The 23,675-nt window shown below is 41.2% G+C and overlaps 2 protein-coding genes across 2 annotated transcripts in view; one reads left to right on the top strand and one right to left on the bottom strand.

The window, feature by feature from the left end:
* rnf126 (ring finger protein 126) overlaps positions 1-18,381 on the bottom strand; it is a 117,967-nt gene extending 99,586 nt beyond the window's left edge. The window contains exon 1 of the mRNA XM_073068278.1: positions 18,269-18,381. Within this exon, the coding sequence (XP_072924379.1) occupies positions 18,269-18,295 (27 nt within the window). The 5' untranslated portion in view covers positions 18,296-18,381. The remainder of the gene's footprint in view (positions 1-18,268) is intronic.
* fstl3 (follistatin-like 3 (secreted glycoprotein)) overlaps positions 17,089-23,675 on the top strand; it is a 31,922-nt gene continuing 25,335 nt past the window's right edge. The window contains exon 1 of the mRNA XM_073068279.1: positions 17,089-17,258. Within this exon, the coding sequence (XP_072924380.1) occupies positions 17,183-17,258 (76 nt within the window). The 5' untranslated portion in view covers positions 17,089-17,182. The remainder of the gene's footprint in view (positions 17,259-23,675) is intronic.

Genomic DNA, 23,675 nt, shown 5'->3' with positions numbered 1-23,675 from the left:
TTGTGGCTTCAGCTTTCTTCAATTTAATCAAGTAAGAAACATAAAGCGTAAGACATAAGAGCAGAATTAGGCCATTCAGTCCATTGAGTCTGCTCTGCAAAGCTTTTAAAATATAAAGTGATTAAAATGAAGTTGAACAAGCATTATTTGATAAATATGGGAACTGTCAAACCTCATATTAAAAAGAGAAATAGGCCAAATCATTCTAAAAATAATGCATGAAATATCAGTCTGTTAACTTTATGAAGAATAACTGATGGATTTTTATTAATTTAATAGGTGTAACTAATGGATAATGATTACAATTTCAATAGCATGAAAAGCATTGAGAAGATTTTGAATTGGTTTTCAGTACTTTTCACTCAAGCACACAGCAACTAAAAACTGCAGAAACCCCCTAACCCGCTCTCTCTTCCACACCTACACCACCACTACTTTATCATTTCTGGTTAGAGACACCGTATGTACAGACACTCCTGTCCATAAAATGTCTTAGCATCTCTTTCTGGGCATACAATCATGTATCTTATATACAGTACTGTGCGAAAGTGTCAGCACATATACATAGCTAGAGTGCCTAAGACAGTGCTGTACTTGTCAATATGGAGCTGAGAGCGAGTTTGTAAATCTGGCAGGAGCAAAGGATGTTGGGAATGGCAAAAGTGCAGCACCATGGGAGGGGTGGGACAGGTGGCAAAAAAGGAGTGCCAGGGGCGGGAGGTGGCATGAGTGTAGACACCCCCAACCCTGAAATACCTGGCAAGGTCATTTGACTCTACAATCGGTTTATTGATCATTTCAGAATGTCTCTCTGGTGCTTCCTCCCTTCTCCTTTCTCCTTTTCCCAACCATGATTCCCCTCTCCCTGCCCCCTTCCAATTTTCAGTCCACAGTACAGACTCGTATCAGAATCAGGTTAAACTTCACTCTCATGTCAGGAAATTTGTTTTGTTTTTTGCAGCAGTACAGTATATAACACTCGGATTAAGAATATGTTTAGTTTTATTTCTACTGCTATGCTGTGAGGTATTTTTATTTTAACAGTTCTTCTGCAAGCACAGTGTGCTCTGTTAGTTAATCTTCATAGACTAATGTTTGGGCTTTGGTTGAGATAAGGAGAGTTTGTTCATCTTAAGAATGTTGTGGCAGCCATATGGGGGGGGGGATGCCTTGGAACATTCAGGGGAACTGGATGGGATCAGATTTCTGAAGGACAGGTTCTGGCTTTGGGTCTTAGTTGGCAGGAGGTGCAGAGCGTAACACAGCGGAGGAATGTAGCTGGAAGGAGAGACCCCATTGTAGGAAGCGCTTTGTGCACGTGAATGGTTTTGAGGAGGTAGTGCCAATAGTCCTAAGTTAACCAGTTTGTTCAAAATGGTTTTTGAGAGAAGTTCAAACTGTAGCTGGTATCTTTCATGCAGAGCATGGGTTCTGCATGTTCCACATGAACTCCAGAGCACGTTTATATTAGTTTAACTGTACTGGGCCCTTTTCTCCTCTCTTCCCCTATTAACTGTTTGTTAAAGTTGAAATATCTGTAAATATACTTCGACTTTAATTTTGTGTTGGTGTGAGGTCTGTTATTTCCTGGCAAACAATAACTTTGCATGAAGCAGCACTTATAAAGCATTCACCACAATTTTTGTTCCCTCATCGAAACATTTCAATTTTACTGTTTGGTTGAACCCAAATCATACCAACCCTAGATGTGCAATGCTTGAATCAGAATCAGGTTTATTATGTATTAACTTAGCCGCAGCAGTTCAATGCAATACTTGATAATATAAAGAGAAAATAAATAAATAAATTATAGTGAATGTATCTATATCTATCTATATATATATATATAGAATAGATTAAAAATAGTGCAAAAACAGAAATAATATATATTTTTTAAAAAGTGAAGTAGTGTTCATGGGTTCAATGTCCATTTAGGAATCATATGGTAGAGGGGAAGAAGCTGTTCCTGAATTACTGAGTGTGTGCCTTCAGGCTTCTGTACGTCCTTCCTGACGGTAACGATGAGAAGACGGCATGCCCTGGGTGAAGGGGGAGCATGATAATGGATGTTGCCTTTCTGAGGCACCACTCCTTGAAGATGTCTAGGGTACTAAGGAGGGTAGTACTCAAGATGGAGCACACTAATTTTACAACTTTCAGTAGTTTCTTTTAGTCCTGTGTAGAAGACTCCCCCCACCCCGATACCAGAGAGTAATGTTGCCTGTCAGAATGCTCTCTACAGTACATCTATAGAAGCTTTCAAGTGATTTAGTTAACAAACCAAATATCTGTAAACTCCCAATGAAATATAGCTGCTGTCTTGCCTTTTTTGCATTGATCTATTGGGACCAGGCTAGATCCACAGAGGTCTTGACATACAGGAACCTGAAATTGCTCACTCTCTCCACTTCCAATCCCTCTATAACGATTGGTTTGTGTTCCCTTGTCTTACTTTTCCTGAAGTCCACAATCAGCTCTTTGGTCTTACTGACATTGAGTGCCAGGTTGATGCCACAACACCACTCATCCAGCTGGTATATCTCACTCCTGCATGCCCTCTCACTTCCATCTGAGACTCTACCAATAATGGTTGTATCATCAGCAAATTTATAGATGGTACTTGAGCTATGCTTAGCCACACAGTCATGAGTAGAGCAGTGGGCTAAGCACACACCCTTGATGGTTGTCAGCGAGGAGGAGATATAATCACCAATCTGCACAGATTGTAGTCTTCTGGTTAGGAAGTCGACAATCCAATTGCAGAAAGAGGTACAGAGGGTCAAGTTCTGTAACTTACTGATCAGGATTATCAGAATGATGGTATTAAATGCTGAGCTACGGTCAATGAACAGCATCCTGACATAGGTATTTGTATTGTCCCGGTGATCTAAGGCCATGTGAAGAGCCATTGAGATTGCGTTTGCCGTTGACCTATTGTGGCAATAGGCAAATTGCAGTGGATCCAGGTCCTTGCTGAGGCAGGAGTTAATTCTAACCATGAGCAACCTCTCAAAGCATTTTATCACTGTAGATGTAAGTGCTACTGGGCAATAGTCATTAAGGCAGTTCACACTACGTTCTTAGGCACTGGTATAACTATTGCCTTTTTGAAGCAGGTGGGAACTTCCAACCATAGCAGTGAGAGGTTGAAAATGTCCTTGAATGCTCCTGGCAGTTGGTTGGCACAGGTTTTCAGAGCCTTACCAGGTACTACATTGGGGCCTGCCACCCTGCAAGGGTTCACCCTCCTTAAAGACAGCCTAACATTGGCCTCCAAAACAAAGATCACAGGGTCACCGGGTGCAGCTGGGATCTTCACAGCTTCAGTTATATCCTCCCTTTCAAAGTAGGCGTAGAAGGCGTTGAGCTCATCTGGTAGTGAGGCATCGCTGTCATTCATACTATTGAGTTTTGCTTTGTAGGAGGTAATGTCCTGCAAACCCTGTCAGAGTTGTTGACATTCAACGTCACCTCCCACCTAGCACAGAATTTTCTCTTTGCCCTTGAAGTAGCCATCCACAAGTCATACCTATTTTTCTTGAACAGACCTTCTTTTGGTCTTCTTGCCATTACCCATGCAATGCTGAGTCACGTGGCTTTTAGCCAGAGTAAGTTAACAAGACAAGTTTGTTACCAGCCATGGTGAGAGGGTTGCATGTATGTTTCTAAGACTTTTACACAGTTCTGTATTGTACTTGTTGTGTTTTTTATTATTGTGTTCTTTATCTTATCTTGTTTTTTGTGCTGAATTGGATCTGGAAGCACAATTATTTTGTTCTCCTTTACACTCATCTACTGGAAATGATATTAAACAATCTTGAATCTAAAGGAAATTGAACGTTCTAAAAATATTTTGACCAAAAACAATCAGTGTGTTAAATTGAATTATTGTATCAATCTTATAAGAAAAAGTTGTTGACAAGTTCTTGCTTCAGATTAACTACAGCCCATAATCTGTGGGTCAACAGTACGTCTACTCTTTATAAAGAATACTAAAACATGAATAACTGTAGGTGTTTTGCTTTCAAAAAGCGAGAGAAATATATTTTCTCTTATCTATGATTCAGTCATAAAATTGGCTCATTTAAAAGCAAATGTGTGTAAAAATTATTTCCCCTGGACTAAATGCTTAACTAAAAATGCAATGATAATACTTACTATATGTTTATATAGGCAACCTTGAATTAAAATTGGCAAGATTGTCAAAATACAGACATCAACAAGCAAAATTCATGTCTCAGAATGTGATCTGGAGCATTGAGATGGTCTCCTATATTGGACTATTATTGCTTAAATGGCATAAGTTTAAGTAGAGGGTGCCTGGGATAATTTCCAAAAGTTTAAGAGACCTGAAATGACATTGTTTCAGAATAACGCCTAAGAGGAAACAAACAACTTCTGAAATTTGAGTAGCCAAGATTGTATCTTAAACACCACAAATTAAGCCAAGATCGTATCGGAAACACCACAACTTAAGCCAAAATCATCATGTTGTAAAGTTATTACCTAGTTCTGTGAGTGTAGGTGGAGGGGGTTAGGGTGCAGATGAGCTTAAATTCAAACTTCAAAGTAAATTTATTGTCAGAGTACATAAATATCACAACATACAACCCCAAGATTATTTTTCCTGCAGGCATAATCTGCAAATCTAAAGAATAGTAACTCTAGACAGGATCAATGAAAGAGCACGAGCATAGAAGACAACAAAATGAAAATGCAAATATAAATAAATAGCAATAAATAACGAGAGCATGAAATAACAAGATCAAGAGTCCTTAATGTGAGGTCATTGGTTGTGGGAACATCTCAATAGATGAGTGTTATTATTCCCTGTTGATCAAGAGCCTAATGGTTGAGGAGTATTAACTGTTCTTGAACCTGGTGGAGCGAGTCCTGAGGCACTTGTACCTTCTATCTGATGGCAACAGTGAGAAAAGAGCATGGTCTGGGCAGTGAGGATCTTTGATAATAAAATGATGGATGCTGATTTTCCAAGACAGCATATTATGTAGATATTTTGTGCACTTGTGTACATCATAGGATTTATCCATGAAGAACAGGAAGTACTGTGCAATACAAAGAGAAGGCTAAAACTGTTAAGTTTGGCTCTTGCCAATTACTGCCATATTAGCCCTCCTCTGCAGGATCTCCTGTTAGGGCGCTATAATAGCATAGTGGTTAATGTGATGCTATTACAGCTCGGGATGTCAGAGTTCGGAGTTCAATTCCGTAATCCTCTGTAAGCTTTTTTGTGCATATGTTCCTTCCCATGTGCGCACGTGTTTCCTCCGGGTGCTCTGGTTTCCTCCCAAAGTCCAAAGACATACCAGATAGTAGGTTAATTGGTCATTGTAAATTGTCCAATGATTAGGCTAGGGGTTAAATCAGTAGGTTGCTGGGTAGTGTAGCTCAAAGGGTTGAAAGGGCCTCTCTGTGTATCTCTAAATAAATACATACATCTCCCTATTAAGTCTCATATCTCTTCTTCCCATGAATTTAGAATCCCTGAGAAACTTGGTTGCCAAAGGTTGCTAAATATACAGTATGTGTATTTTCCTTTTGGAAAAAGAGAAAGTAGTTTTGTGAGGAAATAAGAATCATGAGCTTGACTTTCATGGGGCTATGCATGATAACGTATTAGGAAACAACATATCTTGTCCTTTAAATTCAGACCTTGAGCATTGCCAAGGGCTTTGAGAAACTAAAGTGAGTTCCAAATATGGTTTAGAGTGAAAAATCTGCTTGAATATTTGAAGAAGGTGTTGGTTCTTTGAGAAAGACTAGATGTTAGATAAGGAAGTGAGTGAAACTAGCCACCAAACAATCATCTGAAGGAACTCTGCGGGTCAAGTAACATCAACGGGGAGAAAGGAATTGTTAATTCTTTTGGTCAAATCCCCATATTGGGACTTGCGTAAAACTATGTTGGTGTGGAAGCTTATTGGCTGGAACCATTCGTCTGAGGTTACCGGACTATTTTTCAGCTTTTTGAGGTAGTTCTCAGAAGTATTAAATGTGTACTCTAACAACTTGCACCATTAGTTTCTGGCAGAACACACAAAAAGCAGGAGGATCTCAGCGGATCAGGCAGCATCTATGGAGTGAAATGGACAGTCGATGCTTCAGGTCGAGATGCTTCATCAGGACTCAGATTCTAGTGCCTCATTATTTTCTATGGATTTCCCCACCCACCGTGACCATCCTACAAGTGGGATCTTTAAGGATCTGGATGACCCTTCTCCTGTGTCCTCCAATTTGTAAATACTTTCCATATGACGATAAAACCATAAGACATACGAGCAGAATTAAACCATTTGGCCCATTGTATCTGCTCTACAATCGCATTGTGGCTGATTTATTAGCTTAACTACATAAGAAATAGGAGCAAGAGTAGGCAGGATTAATGTCGTCATCATTGACTGATGCATGTAATCAGGTGTGAATTGGCTCTTGGCTCTGGACTGATGACTTGACGCTGAAGTGGGATGTAAACTGGGTTCATTTCCATGTGCTTGTTGATAGAATTCAGTGTGGAGAACAGAGCCTCTAAGAATTCTCCAACATCTTATAAGCATCAGTGATTGTTGGGATCACTCTAATGCTAAACCATCATAACAGGACCAAAAAAAAAGATAGTCTAATGGGAAACTATTTCTGTAGCTAATTTATGGCAGATATATGCTATAGGTTGAAATGAAGAAGCCTTTCCATTTTTTTGTCATAGTTCTCATTTTCAATTAATGTTTTATATTTCAGTACATTTGATAGTTGTTCATCATATCCGACAATGATAGGGAACCTGTGCAGGAGAGTTTTTGAAGTGGAAATGCCATTGCACTGCGGCAGTTCTGCCGTCATGACCTCGGAAGTCCGGGTCCAGTGGTGCATGTAGTCACCTCAACAGCGATCTTCCATTGTTGCAGTGGATGCCCATGACTTCTTCCATGCCTCGTCATACCCTTTGCTGTCCACCGAACGTTGCAGAACTGCCCTCTTGGCCATTGGATCTCGCTGTAGAACTCATCCATCCAGTCCGCCAGAGCAGACTTTGCATGCTAGGACAGAATGTCTTTATCTTGCACGTCTTTATCTTACTGGGCTGTGAGGCCCGTGCAAACAGCTACTTGAGAGCTGAGGGGGTCCCATGAAGACCAAAGGTGAGTGTGCTTTAGATGAGACACGCCAAGCCCCTTCACCAGAGGTGCTACCCCTCCTTAGACACCCCATACACACCGTACATTCAGTACATAGTTAAACGTAGCCCTCCTAAGAAACTTTCTTTTATTAGTCTTGCTAGTAACTGGAGTGCACATAATGTGCAGATTCATCTGATCTGCTCTCATTGGAGAACTCAGCTCAAGAACATGGATCACAGAATCAGCACAACAGGATTGTAGCCCTGTTTCTGGCTGACTGTTCCTCAACTTCAGACATCTGCTGGTAAAGCTGAAGTGCTGTGTTTACCTTATATAGTCAAATTAAGTGCTAAACAAATTTGAAGCAATGAGACTAAAATCCAGATCTGATAAAATAATGTCAGATCGTAGAATGTTCTTTAATCAGTCTTGTATTGCAAAACATTTGGTGGTTGTTTTCAGCAGACACTAGACAGAAAATCTATGATGATTTTACAGGGCCACCATTTTGATGAAATAAAACAAAAAAAATTACATGGTAAAGATAGGCAGATTGTCTACAAATTAATGTTCTCATGAGGGGCAATTACTATAATTAGTCAATTTTTCTCCTTTTAACAAGTAATATGAAAAGGAACACAGAATTAATTCTTTAAAATTCTTTATTCTCGGATGGTGCTCCCTGAGTATCAGAGGCTGAGGGGAGACTTGATAAAAGTTCATAAAATTATGAGGGGCATAGATAGCACAAACAGTCAGGCACTTTTTCCCAGGGTGAAAATGTAAAATACTAGAAAACATGCATTTTAAGGTGAGAGGGGTAAATCTAAAGCAGCTGTGCAGTATTTTTTCTCACAGAACGGTGGGTGACTGGAATATGCTACCAGAGACAATGGTGGAAGAACCTATCATATATGTGGAGCATCGCAAGAGGGGAGTGTGACAGGTGGCAAAGGTGTGCCGGGGTGGGGGGTGGTGGTGGTCACAGGATCAGCAGTTTCTGAGATATTCAGACAACCCTGTCTGGCACCAACAATCATTATATGGTCGAAGTCACTTAGCTCACATTTCTTCCCCGTTCTGGTATTTGGTCTGAACAACAACTGAACCTCTTGATCATGTCTGTATATAAGTTGCTGCCACATGATTAGCTAATTAGATATTTGCATTAACAAGCACTTGTACCTAATTAGGTGGTCACTAAGTATGTGTTGCACAAAGCAGTAACATGATTATGGAGTGAAGTATAGTTACATAATAGAAATTTAAAATGTCTGAGATTGACCAGTCACTATATAATGTTTTTGTGTCTGTTTCTGTTCCACAAAAGAGATTTATGAAAGGTTTGGCTCTAGATGTTCTAAAATATTCAACCAAAGATTTAACGATTTGAAGTGCTTTATATCACAGATGATGAAAAGTTACGTCAAAATCAGAAGACTGTTTAATTCAAGAGGATTTAGTAGGCCAAATACAACTTGGAAATGAAATGCATATCATGTCCTAAGGAATCAAAAAGAGATATGAACACTGAACTTGTAAAATCCTTGAGTATAATTGTCAGAAAACTTTTCAAAATACCAGATAGTGTTTTGAGTATACAACAGGCAGTACATAAAAGAAACTTTTCAAGATGTATTGATGTATATGTGATAAATAAATATACCTGAATCTAAATCTGAAGTCAAAAATTATAGGACTGAAATGTTTGCAGAATTAAAAGAAATAGAAGGGAAAATTCCAGTCGTATGATGTATTTTTCCAAGGAGTTGATTATGGACTTCAGGAGGGAAAGTTGAAGGAATACACACAAGTCCTCATCGAGGAATCAGTAGTGGAAAGGGTGAACAGTTTCAAAGCTCAACATGCATTTGATATCAAAGTTTGTATACTATATACAACCTTGAGATTCCTCTCCTTACAGGCAGCCACAAAACAAAGAAACCCAATAGAACCCATTTTTAAAAAAGAACTGGCAAACACCCAATATTCAGGGGGGGAAAACCAAATCGTGCGCACAATAAAAGTAAGAAAATTCAAGTTCCTAGGTGTTAGCATCCCTGAAGATCTATCCTGGGTCTAACATATTAATGCAATGACAAAGAAAGCATGGTAGCAGCTATATTTCACTAGAAGTATGAGGACACTTGGTATGGCATCAAAGACTCCAGCATATTTCTTCAGATGTACTGTGGAGAGCATTTTAACTGGTTGCATCACCATTTGGTATGGAGTGGCCGCTGCACAGGATCAGAAAAAAGCTGCAGAATGTTTCAAACTCAGCCAGCTCAATCATGGGCACTAACGTCCTCAGCATCGCGAACATATTCAAAAGGTGATACCTCAAAAAGGCAGCATCGGTCATTAAGATCCCTCATCATCTAAGTCATGCCCTCTTCTCACTGTTCCATCAAGGAGAAGATACAGGAGCACAAAGACACATACTCAATGTTTTAGGAATAGTTTCTTCCTCTCTGCCATCAGGTTTCTGAATGGACGATGAACCCATGTACACTACCTCACTATTTTTTTTTCCTTTCTTTTTGCACTACTTATTTAATATATAGTTTTAATTGTAATTTATAGTTTTTATGTATTGCAATGTACCGCTGCTGCAAAGCAAAGAATTTCACAATGTATGCCAGTGATATTAAACCTGATTCTGATTCTGAAATCTCTAGTGTTTTAGAATTATAAAGTTCTAGCACCAGGGAAAGGGCGATTTGCCCATTTAGACCATGCAAACTTTGTGAAAGAGCAATCTATTCAGTTTTATTTTCTTCTGATTTTCCAGTACCCCCACACTTGTTCTTGTTTCAAACATTCATCTAAATGATTTGCAACATTCACCTTATCTGTTTCCACCAGCCTTTTATGCAGTGCCCTCCAGAACAAACTTACATGCATGAAAAAGTTTTCTTCATTGCTTACTTTGATTCTTCTGTCAGTCTGTTTAACCCTGCGGTCATTGGTTCTGAATCAGGTTTATTATCACTGACATAATATTGAGCAATTTGTTGTTTGTGGCAGTATTGCAGTTCAAGACAAAAGATAATTATAAGTTACAAATAAATGAAAAAATAAGTAACGCAAAGTGGAGTAGTGAGGCGTTATTCACGGGTTCATGAACCATTCAAAAATCTGATAGTGGAGAGGAAGAAGCTGTTTTTAAATCATTGATGGGGTGTCTTCAGACTTCTGTGACTCCTCACTGATGGTAGTTATGAGAAGAGAGCTGGACTGGATGGAAAGTATCCTTAATGATAGATGCCACTTCCTAAGGGATTGCATTTAGAAGATGTCGTCGATGGTGGGAGGGTTGTCCCCATAATAGAGTTTATAACCCTCTGCAGCCTCTTTCAATCCTGTGCGTTGGAGCCTCGTAATCAGGTGGTGATGCAAGTCAATACGTTCTCCACTGTACATCTGTAGGAATTTGCGCAGAGTCCTTGGTGACGTACCAAATTTCCTCAAACTCCTAATGAAGTACAGCTGCTGATGTGCCTTCTTCATGATTGCATCAATGTGTTGGGCTCCGAATAGACCCTTTGAGAAGTTGACGCCCAGCATTCTGATCTGTTAAGTTCATCCAAGAATCTGCTACCCTATTAATATCTCCTTTGGTTTATGCTTTTTAAATAATGATTTCACCATTTTCAAAATTGTGAACAGAATTTTGCAATCTTTATTCTTTTCATGCTTTCTTCATTGCCTTGTGAGTGAAACCAGCACAACTTAAAGTACCATCTTACCAGAGAAGTGGATTTATTTAAAGTTTGAGACTGTAGCACTTTTTTCTTTTATTTTATCCACACAGTCCTTCTCACTATAACTTTACAGACATCCTAAAGATGGTCTTAATTAAGAAGGGCCTTCTTTAGAAACACAGACCCCAGACTGAGATGGTGGCAGCCCTTTAGAAGTTTGGTATTAAAAATGTAATACTACCATTGGAAACAGAATACTTGCCAATTCATTTTCTTTCAGCTATAATTGCTTTCATATGCAGCAATTTGTTTGAGACAAACTGTATAAACCTGACCTTAACATATAATAACAGGTTTGAGTAGCAGACCATATCTGGTGCCTACAATGTAAAGAAGTGAATGATTCAGTGAGCATTTTATGTGTCACTGACCAACCTTAGGGTGAACTTGTTTTTGTTCATTTTTCTTTAACAAACACCATCTGCTCCAATGAATTTGTTTAATATCTATATTAACTGAAGTTACAAAATGGGAAACTTGACTGAATGCCAATACACAACTGTATGTTACACAGTAAACATGTGAGTTTATTGACCCCACACAATTGTAGCAATCACACATTCACTACCTAAATACATTACTCAGAGGAATTTAATGAAAAAACGCAGATGTATCTGTGAACTGCCCAAGTTCAACCATTTAGTCATCAGAATGGCAATATGTGATCATCATTATGGACTTTGTCCTGATGTTTCACTTTTTCTAATACATGGAGTATTACGGACAGTAGCACTTCACGGATCAGGGTTCAGTTCCTGCCACTGTGTGTGGGAGTTTGTACATTCTCCCTGTGGGTTTCCTCCGGGTGCTCTGGTCTCCTCCTATATTCCAAAGACATATGGTTAGGGTTAGTAGCGGACGTGCTATATTGGAGCAGGGAATGTGGCGACACGTGCAGGCTGACCAGCACAATCCTCGCTGATTTACTTTGACACAAACAACGCACTTCACTGAATGTTTTGTTATATTTGGCTGTACATGTGAAAGATAAAGCCAATTTTTCTTATTACTGCTGAAGGGTCTCAGCTCAAAACATCAATTTACTCTTTTCCATAGATGCTGCCTGGCCTGCTGAGTTGCTCCAGCATTTTGTGTCTGTTGCTTTCTTATTACTCTTCATGAGCTTAGATGAAGCCAGTTCCAGTAATGTAGAAAGCTCCCCACCCTTCATAAAACAAGCATGACAGGGACTCTCTCAAAAATCCTTAACACTTCTTTCTTCCGCCAGAATTCTACAATGTTCATAGTAGGCATTATCTACAAAATGCACCCAAGCAAGTCCAGCACCAGCTCTCAAACCTGCCTACCCCCAGCGTCAAAGAGGCTTTGGATTTCCCCTCCAGGTTACATACCATTGGCAACATATAGTTATGCGGGTGCCATAGTAGCATAGCAGTTAACACAATGCTATTACAGCTTGGAGTGTTGAATTTTAGAGTTCATTTCCGGCTCCATCTGTAAGGAGTTTGTACATTCTGTCCATGACCAAGTGGGTTTCCTCCAGGTGCTCCAGATTCCTTCCAAAATTCTAAGACATACCGGTTAGTAGGTTAATTGGTTATTGTAAATTGTCCTGTGATTAGTTGACTGGTGTTAAAAGCTGGTACATCCTTCCCATGAGCACATGGATTTCCTGTGGGTGCTCCGGTTTCCTCCCACATTCCACAGACATATCGGTTCATTGGTCATTGTAAATTGTCCTATGATGAGGCTAGGATTAAATAGGTGGGTTGCAGAGCAGTGCAGCCTGTTGGACCAGAAGGTGGCATGCTGTATCTCTAATTAAATAAATTCATTCAAAATCCTGCAAATCACTATTCACTGCGGCAGTACCTACATCAGGCGAAGGACGGTGGTTCAAAACGTTGTTTCATGGCCCTCTTCCTGAGATCAATTAGGGATGGACAATAAATACTGGGGAATGGCAAAGGAGCAACATCTGCTGCTGCCATTTCTGGTCTCTCTCTTGTTTGTGAAAAAGATAGCATTAGATCTCGCAGAATGTCAAGTTATTAGAGAAGTGGGGATCACAGAGAATCCAATTTCATGGAAGGGGCCTGTTGAAAGGGGGGGTTTATAGAACTTGAACTTACTGGGAGTCCAAAATATTACATGGATGAGAGAAGCTAGTGGAATAACATGAGGTGGGTTGGAGGGTCAATGAGTTTTAATTCTCTAAAGGTATCAGGTTGACCAAGGAGATTCTCAAACCCAGTACTCCATAAAATATCCATAAAAATAAATTACAAGAATCATAAAGAAATACATGGTTTATTTTGTAGAAGGGCTCATTAGAACTACAGACACCTCGAAAAGCCATTCAATGTTCTTGTATAAATGAGATTTTTTTTCCATAAATCTTATGGGGATTTGATTAACTGCGTTAAATTGAATGCGTATGCATATAATTTTTTGCAGATGTGTGTCCAACCATATTCTTCGTAGACGTTTGCAGTTAATCGTAGTAATTTACGTTGTATGAAAACACACTAGGAATTAAGCCGTTCTCCGTGACGGGGCATGTGGCGGGGGCGGGGATACGCAAACCTCCAATTTTGCAACAGCTTCCCTCACAAACGCTAACTGATTTCTAATCCTGCCTAATAAAGAAAATGCGTTTTAGCACAATTATCGTACTCGTTTCCGAAGTCTGATCTTATTATCCAGATACAGTAAATAGCAGCGAAAAGCGCATTCAGACAAGTTTGCTATTTTAGCAATTTCCGCTGTAACTAATGTCACGCCGAGTATTTATAGACTTAGACTGAGACCTTATTTTAACATGTTTGCTTCGTTTGAGAACGCGGGGTCACTTTTCAATATTTAGTCGGAGTAATGTGTACAGGTATTTAAAAAGTTGAATTCTTCAATAGGATCTTGAACTAATGTAGAAAGACAAAACAAGAAATTAAAAAAAAACTTACTCGTAACCTTTACTGCCACATTGGATTCCAACGTGTGATTAAACGTCTATTGGATAATTGCTAAATAACAGTAATAACAGTGCAACTCAACATTAGCATCAAAATCAACTGCTGATAACTCTTGGCGATTTAGTTTGTGGAATTTGTGGAGATTCAATAGGAAAGAGATTGTGAAGCGCGCTAGGACTATAAGTAACTCTGCCGCGGTTTTAAAAACAAAATCCAAGGTTCTTTTCCAGAACGAGAATCATTTGGAGCGGAAATTTGACTCGGGCAAGATGAGCCGAGCGGTCAATTCCAACTGCTTTAACAACAACCCCTCACTTAACCTCAGCAAAACTAAAGAGCTGATTATTGAGTACAGGAGGATGAAACCGAAGGTCTTTGAGCCAGTTCTCATGGGGGGGGGGGGGGGAATCGGAGATGGAGAGGGTCAGTAACTTTAAATTTCTTGGCGTTATAATCTCAGCGGATCTGTCCTGGGACTTGAGCGTTAAGTGACATTATAAAATAGGCACGGTGCCTCTTCTACTTTCTTAAAAGTTTGCGCAGGTTCGGCATATCATCTAAAACTTTTTAACAAACTTCTACAGATCGGTGAGTATACTGACTGGTTGCATCATTGCCGGGTATGGAAATAACCATGAAAGGAAAAGCCTACGAAAAGTAATGGATGCAGCCCAGTCCGTCACAGGAAAATTTTATTATCAAAGGTGATATAGGTTACTATCCACAAACCAGAGATTCATTTTCTTGTGGATGCACTTAGCAGGATCAATGAAAGATCAATCAGAGTGCAGAAGACAACAAACTGTGCAAATAAATATCAATGAATAAGGAGAACATGAAATAATGCAATAAAGAGTCCCCAAAATGATATCATTGTTTTAGAAACATTGCAATGAAGGGGCAAGTGAGTTTAGTTATCCCATTTTATTCAAGACCTGTTGGTTGAGGGATAGTTACTGTTCTTGAACCTCATGGTGTGAGTCCTGAGGCTCTTGTGCCTCCTACCTGATGGCAGCAGTGAGAAGATAGCATGGCCTGGATGATGAGGATCCCTGATGATGGATGCTGCTTTCCTATAACAGCGTTTCATGTGGATGTGCTCAGTTGTTGGGAGGGTTTTACAGTGATGTACTAGGACAAATCCACTGCCTTCTCTAGGAATTTATATTCAAAGGCATTGGTATATCCATGCCAGGCTATGATGCAGCCAGTCAATATACTCTCAACCATATGTCATTGAAAGCCCTCCCATCATAAAATATTAATTCAAAACTACCACTGAGCACATGTACAAGGACAACTGCCACAAGAAAGCACTGTCATGAAGGATCCCACCATCTTGGCCACACTCTCTTCTTGCTGCTACCATCCAACAGGGGGTAAAGGAGCCTTAGATCCCACACCACCAGGTTCAGAAACAGTTAATACCCTTCAACCATCAAGCTCATGAAGCAGCACGGATAACTTCACTCACCAAAACTAAACTGATTCTATAACCTATGGACTCACTTTCTCTTGCTGTCCATTATGCCTTTTTGCTGGCATTTAGGGCAGCGACCAAGGTTCTCCATCTCTGTTGCAATGTACGGGGCTTTCTTCATCGTGTCATTAACTTCCTCTCGGTTTTCACCACTGTCAGCCATGCAAGTGCTGGCTGGAGAGTCAAGAATACCTTCGCACACAGATATGGAAGGATTCTTTATTGCTGTTTCCATAACAGTTTTGTTTGTCCAGTCAGGGTTGTTAGCCCTGAGCTGAACCCCCTGGAGAGTCGATAGACCACTCTTTGTCTGGCCTCTAACCTTCGTCCTGTTTGCCATGGGTGACCCTACCAAGAGCCAAAGCATAAGACCCTGACTCCAGTCAACATAGCTCTCGGGGTCATTAAGGCACACAAGCCCCCAGACTATGAAAGGTTGTGGTCCTCTTGGAAGTGACTCACTTTCAGTGACTCTTCAAATCAGGATCTCGATATTATTTATTTATTTATTATGTGGTTTTTTCCCTGTGCGTACGTGCACATTTTATCTTCTTTTGCACATTGGTCATTATCAGTCTTTCTGCATATTTTTTATTGATTTTTTTTGTATCTATTGTGAATGCCCGCAAGAACATGAATCTCTCGAGTTGTATATGGTGACATATATGTACTTCAATAATACATTTATTTTGAAATTTGAACTGTAAGTGCTGATGACTCTTCGATCTCAAATATTGCTTCTGCCTCTCTCTCCTTGGCTACCATCTGATCCGCTGACAAGTAATTCATTGAAACTCTAAGAATTTCTGGTCCAATCATAAAATTGGCTATTTATTAATTTCTAAACCCATTGAAATTTTCAACGTAAGGCTTTCCGGGTGCTTGATATTGTACAGGTGCACCGCAAAGGGAAACAATGCTCTGTGGCCACTTTATTAGGTACACCTGAACACACACTGGTTAATGCAAAAGCCTAATCAGCCAATCATGTGTCAACTACTCAAAGCATGCAGGCACAGTCAAGAGGTTCAGTTGTTGTTCAGGCCAGACATCAGAATGGGGGGTGAAATGTGATTAAGTGACTTTGACAGTCAAGTGATCGTTGTGCCAGACAGGGTGGCTTGAATATCTTAGAAACAGCTGAGCTGGGATTTTCACACCCAACAGCCTCTAGCGTTTACAGAGAAAGGTACAAAAATCCAATAAGCAGCGATTCTGTGGGGGGGGGGGGGGGAAATGCCTTGTTAATGAGAACGATCAGAAGAGCATGGCCAGTCTAGTTCAAGCTGACAGAAAGGCGACAGTAACTCAAATAACCAACAGTGGTGTGCAGAAGAACATCTCTGGACGCACAATGTGTTTCACCTTGAAGTGCACGGGCTACAGTTACAGAAGACCACTAGTGGCACCTCATAAAATGGCCACCGAGTGTCTGTCCTTATAACTTCCTTGTCACAAAATCAGTAAACTGCTTGTAAATATTGGAAAATTACAGTTGTAAACATGACCGAGTAATCCTCAGCAATAACCCAGACGAGTTTTGTTTGAACGACTAATGGTCAGAACTTAGTAAAAATTACCTCCTGGCCTGGAATGCGTACTTCTGGTTGATGTTCTCTGGGGGGCGGGGAGGGGGTGGAATCGGCCAGTTTGAGGTAACATTAAAGACAGACAGCAGAAAAAAAATCACAACTTCCCTATCTTACTGGCTGCTGTCAACCCGCCCACAACGACGCGTTTGTTTCACAAGCGTACCCGGCCCAATTATTTAAGGAGGGGTTGGAAATTCGCAGCCCATATTCAATGTGAGAAGTGCAGGAAAGTCCAGGGACTGTGATTTGAGAATTAATCCTAACTCTCTCCGTAATGGACAAGAACGTCTTCGTGACACCCTTTGTTTTCGCCGTACTGTGTCATTTCATCGGCGGCAACCCCACTTATGGTAAGTAAGGTGGCCAGTACAGCCCTTCTGTACTTAGTACGAAGCAGCCGCAACACGGGTTACTCGCAAACAATTGGTTTCATACCAAAGGCGAGGCTTAAACTTGTAAGTAACTCGATATGTGAAGGAATACGAGATACCTTTAGCAAAACAGCGAAATAATGAAATTATGAGACTTGGAAATAATGTTCGGTGCGCGAAGTGCTAGGTAGAACAGTATATTCTCTGCTATGTTTTAAAAACAAATTTCATTTGATGTATTCCGCAGCTAACAGTAGCAACCTGTGCTAGAAATTGGCGACTTACTTCTGTGTGCTTATCCTCATGATGTACCCGTTAAAGCCCATGGATTAAATATGCACAAACATTTTGGGTGAATTCGATGATAAATCGTTGCATAGATAAACAACAGAGTGGTCTTTTCGATAGGTTCGTTCTATTCTCACAGAGGACTCCGCCCCAAGCGCCAACCTGTTCAGATTCTGGTTAGCCTGCTCTGGATTTAGATTAAAATGATTTTTTTTTAAACTTTTAAAATTATCGTTTGATATATTGTTTTGATTTCTTAAAAGATAACTCAACTTTCCGTGTCAAAAGTCAGACTGGGGAGAGGGACACTCTAAACGAAAACAACTCGTGCGAAGGTGTGTGTGTGTGTGTGTGTGTGTGTGTGTGTGTGTGTGTGTGTGTGTGTGTGTGTGTGTGTGTGTGTGTGTGTGTGTGTGTGTGTGTGTGTGTGTGTGTGTGTGTGTGTGTGTGTGTGTGTGTGTGTAGGATGAAGGAGGGTATGAAGTGCGTGGAGGAGAAAGGAGTGACAGTGTAAAGAGGTGAGGGCGCTGCAGAGGCGGTGGTTGAAGAAGCGCAAACAAGGAATCTAAATCCATAAACTGAAAGCCAAGTGTTTGTTTTGGCTTGCGAGTCAGGGTGGAAGCGCAGATGGGGCCATTGATGAAGGGGGGGGGGAGGGTGCGAAGAGAGGAGTGGAAAGTTGATGGAAACGGTTTACTTACAGCGCTCAGTTTAACGGCATCCCGCATTCCTTCTCATAGCGCGCTAAGACGCAGTGACTGGGATTTCAGTGAGCCATGTTGAAGAAGTTAAAGGGACTTCATCCGAAGGTTAACGATCACTGACAGTACCGTGTGGCATTGCAGGATCTGTGAGTTTTCACAGCGCCGTCCAATCTCAGCTAACTTGCTGGTTGCTGATAGGACTGGGCGGGGAGGCAGCCGACTGTCCGTTTGCGCCGCGGCCGCCTCCACTTGCTGGGACCGCGATGTAGAGCCGCGGGGCGTCCCGGGACAACTCTCCTAGAAAGTGGAGGTTGGGTAGCTTAACTCGCACCGCGGCTTTAAACAACCTTATTACTGCCAAGTAAACGGCTTCACCGAAAGTATGTTAAATAAGAAATCGAAGTTGACTGTAGGGTCTGCATTTTGATTCGCGATTGGCTCCTCAAAAATTGGTCCCAATCCGACTAGCTTGATTAAAACAAAGGTACGAATAGTATCAGCTCTGGGGACTCGTCGTCGAGGGTTTCGGTTTTGTGACTGAGCGGCAAAGACCGCTCCCAGGCATGGAAGTAAGATGATGCCAATAACGATCATCGTCCTGCGGGATGAGTTCCGCCCACCGCAAGACTTTATTTGTGCTTTAATGTTCCATCACTGCAAACATTCCTTAAATCGCAGATTAACGTTAGTAAATGCCATGCAAGCATTTCTCGCAAATATATTAGTTCTTAACAAAAGCCGTGCTTGACATACTACGACCTCCGATGTAAACCATTTTTGTAGATTATTTTCCCACGGACAGAATGTATAATCTCTTCCATTGGTATGCGATTGTGCATTTAGATGCACCAGGTATGATTGCACAGGTAAACATAAATGCAAAAACAAAATGCCCACCTAATAAGAGAAAGTTTTGTTTTGTCTGCGTTGCCTTATTGGAAACGTCAACGGTGGCTGAACTGGTTGCTGTCTTGTATCTGGGCCCCGAAAGTTACCCTCCAGAATCGCCTCAAATACAAAAATCTCAGCTGAACCTCCAGTCTGGTGTTGAAAGACTGGCTTAAGTGCCGCTCTGCCGATGAGATGCCCAATGGAGTCTTGCTGTATGTCCTCATAAGATAAAGATGAACTCTTAGATCTCCCAAACTATCTTATGACCCTTGCACCTTCTGTTTGTCTGTGTACAGTGCACTTTCTCTGTACAGTAACTGTTACAATAAATCCTGTATCCCTGTAGATGGGTAGGGTTAGAACCACTGACCAAAGGACCTGGTTGGACCCCACTTGGAGTACTGTGCTCAGTTCTGGTCCCCTCACTACAGGAAGGATGTGGAAGCCATAGAAAGGGTGCAGAGGAGATTTACAAGGATGCTGCCTGGATTGGGGAGCATGCCTTATGAGAATAGGTTGAGTGAACTCAGCCTTCTCTCCTTGGAGCGATGGAGGATGAGAGGTGACCTGATAGAGGTGTATAAGATGATGAGAGGCATTGATCTTCTGGATAGTCAGAGGCTTTTTCCCAGGGCTGAAATGGCTGCCACAGGAGGACACAGGTTTAAGGTGCTGGGGAGTAGGTACAGAGGAGATGTCAGGGGTAAGTTTTTTACTCAGAGTGGTGAGTGCATGGAATGGGCTGCCGGCAACGGTGGTGGAGGTGGATATGATAGGGTCTTTTAAGAGGCTTTTGGATAGGTACATGGAGCTTAGAAAAATAAAGGGCTATAGATAAGCCTAGTAATTTCTAAGGTAGGGACATGTTCGGCACAACTTTGTGGGTCAAAGGACCTGCATTGTGCTGTAGGTTTTCTATGTTCCTATGACCTGTACTGTGTTGTAGTGTTCTATGTTCTATTCTGATACTGTTTTCCTTTTGTACTACCTTGAACTTGGAATGATCCACCTAAAAGGCAGGCAAACAAAGGATTTTCACTGTATCTTGGTAAAAATAAACCAATTACCAATGTGTGGCAGGTGATGTAAAAGGTTCAAGATGGATTCTGTGCTTTAATGATATTTGTTTAACTTTGCTCAGGTGGCCTTGTTTACTGCAGTGTGGCAGAGGGCACTGTTCCAAACTGCCTCATTGGTTGTAAACGCCTTGTAACATCATTTCAGATTCCTGGGCCATTGGAACCGGTCCTGGGGGCAGTAGGACAGGTGACAACTTAACAGTCAGTGGGCACCTGGGCACGATCACAACCAATGTCCTGGGACAGGGGTTCCGAACCTGGGGTTCATGGCTTTATTTCATTAGGAGTTTGGGAAGGTTTGGCTTGCCACCTAAAACACTCAAAAACCTCTACAGGTGTGCTGAGGAGAGCACTCTGACAGGCTGCATCACCGTCAGGTATGGGGGCGCTACGGCACAGGACCGAAAGAAGCAACAGAAAGTTGTAAAATAAGTCTGCTCCATCATGGGTACTAGCCTCCATAGGAGCGATGCCTCAGAAAAGCGGTGTCCATTATTGAGGACCCTCATCACCCAGGAGAGGCTCTCTTCTCATTGTTTCCATCAGGAAGGAGGTACACCCCTGAAGGCACACACTCAGTGATTCAGGAACAGCTTCTTGGCTTCTGTCATCCAAACTTTAAATGGATATTTGAACCCATGAGCACTACCTCAATTTTTTCTGTTTTTGAACTATTTTCAACTAATTTGACATTTCCATATATATGTATAAACTTACGGTAATTTATTTATTTTTTTGTATTTATAATGTATTACATTATACTGGTGCCAGTGAGTTAACAAATTTCACAAGATACGCTGGTGATATTAAACCTAATTCTGATTCTGGTAAGGCTCCACAGCATAAAACAGGCTGGGAACCCCTGTCCTCAGTGATAGATAGATAGATAGATAGATAGATAGATAGATAGATAGATAGATAGATAGATAGATACTTTATTCATCCCCATGGGGAAATTCAACTTTTTTTCCAATGTCCCATACACTTGATGTAGCATATTGGGGAGGGTTTAAACTAATAATGTAGGGGGATGGGAATGAAGATAGAAAGATAGCAAGTAACAACGCAGAGAACAGAGCAGAAATTAGAAAAGAAAAAAAAAGGTCAGAGTGGAGTACAGCAATGTCAAATATAAAGGACATAAAGTTACTAGATTCTAAAAGGACAACGAGTATAAGGGCACCTTATCTGAATGCACATAGTATTTGAAACAAGGCCACTGAGCTTGTGACTCAAGTGGGGGATGATTTAGTGCAGGGGTCACCAACCTTTTTCTGCACTGCAGACCGGTTTAATATTGACAATATTCTTGCGGACTGGCTGACTGTGGTGGGGGGGGGGGGGGGGGAGGTGAGGGTGTGTGGGTGTTAATCGTGACCGGAATATAGGTGATAAGTCAACTATAAGTCACTTATAAGTGGCTAATACACTCAATTTAGTTTCTAAAAGGGGTTGTCTAACGAATTTAATATTAAACACACAGCGCATATTTTCCTCGCATGGATATAGTGGTAAGTTAATTATAACTCACTTATAAGTCAATAGCATCATAATGTTTTAAGTAACATTTGGATATTAAACACACAGCACATATTTTCCTTGTTTGAACATATAAAATCATTGCAACACACCAGTGAGAGGACAAGGTAAGGGCTGGAGGTCTCTGTACTGGGGCTGAGGAGGTTGCAGTCCGGAGAGAGCGACCGACCGAGCGAAGAGTGCAACAGGGCGCGTGCCCACCTCCCTAGTATGTAGGTAGGTAGGATCTGTCGGCCGACAGAAGTTTGGCTGGAGGGATGAATTTCAGTAGATCGTAACGAAGTAGCTGCTCTGCTACTTACGAAACCCTGAGCCCGAATTAGGTCGTCTGCGAATATTTCAGCACCGGGTTCCCCATGAACATTCGGTGTGCTAAACAAGTTTAGAGGCGGTGCCCATCTGTCCGCTCTCCAGGCCAGTAGCAACGGCACTTCTCGCCGGCCGTGCGAGGCGGCCGGTTACCCGAGGCCAACCAGTGATCCCTGATGCTAGGGTATCACAGCATTTAGGCGACTGATGACCTCGCGTACGTTCAAGTTCAACAGTGAGCATGACGGAATGAGGAAAGGTGCAGCTGACTCATATCGTTTCATATCGCCAAATCATATCGTTTCCTTGCGGCCCAGTAGCACATGCTTTGCGGCCCAGCGGTTGGGGACCACTGATTTAGTGGCTATTACAGAAACATGTTTTGCAGGGTGCAAATGATGGGAATTAAATATCCAAAGGCATCAAGTAATATGGAAGGATAGGCAGGTAGGTATGGGAGGTGGGGTAGTGCTCTTCACCAAGGATGAGATATGAGTGATGGTGAGAGAGGATAGACAACCTAAGAAGCAGAATGTTGAGCCCATTTGGGTAGAGATTAGGAATAGTAAACAGGAAGAAAATCACTGGTGGAGATGACCACCGAATAGCACCGTTGCAGTGGCACAGGCAATAAACAAAGAGGTATCTAATGTGTGTAAGAATGGAATAGTAGTTGGCATTGGGGGACTCTAGCTTGCACATGGATTGGGAAAATCAAGTTAGTCAAAGCAGTCTTGAAAAGGACTTCACAGAATGCATCTGTAGTAGCATTTTAGTGAACCTACAAGGGAAAATGCTGTCCAAGGCCTGGCCCTGTGCAATGAGACAGGTAAGGTTAGTGATCTTGTAGCTAGGGATCCTCTTGGAAAGAGTGATCACATTATGATTGAATATCTCATACAAATGGAGGGAGATCTAAAACCAGTGTATTACGCCTAAATAAGGGAGACTACAGCAGAGTGAGGGAGGAGCTGGCTACCGTAGACTGGGAACACAGGCTACATGGTGAGACAGTTGAAGTATATTCCAGTTGAAAGCAAGGACAGGGAAGGCGGGGAGAGCCAGCCTTGGATAACTAAACATATAAAAGAAGGCATCGAAATAAAAGCTCATGCTCACAAAGTCTCCAAGAGTAGTAGGAAACTGGAAAATTGGAAAAACATTAAAAAGCAATGAAGAATCACTAAGCAAACAAGAAGGAAAGGGAAGATATATTATGAAGGTAAACTAATACAAAATATAAAAATACATACTTGAAGTATCTACAATTATATAAAGCAGAAAAGGTTGGCTAAAGTGAACATAGATGCCTGGAAGATGAGAAGAGGGAATGAATATTGGGTAATTTGGAAGTGGCTGAGGCATTGAAAGTCTATTTTATATCAATGTTCACAGTGGAGGACACACCTAACTTGTCAAAGAGAGATATTATGGATGCAATGGGGGGGAGGACCTCAATACAATTGCTTTCATTGAATATTAATGAGCAAACTAGTGGGCCTCAGGTTCTGATTGGATATTCAATGAAATTTATATTAATTTCATGCTTATTAATATTCAATGAAAGCAATTGTATTGAGGTCCTC

The sequence above is a fragment of the Hemitrygon akajei genome, chromosome 16, assembly GCF_048418815.1.
Source record: "Hemitrygon akajei chromosome 16, sHemAka1.3, whole genome shotgun sequence".
NCBI lineage: Eukaryota > Metazoa > Chordata > Chondrichthyes > Myliobatiformes > Dasyatidae > Hemitrygon > Hemitrygon akajei.
Note: the sequence above shows the minus strand (reverse complement) of the source record. Positions and strands in the feature narration are given on the sequence as shown.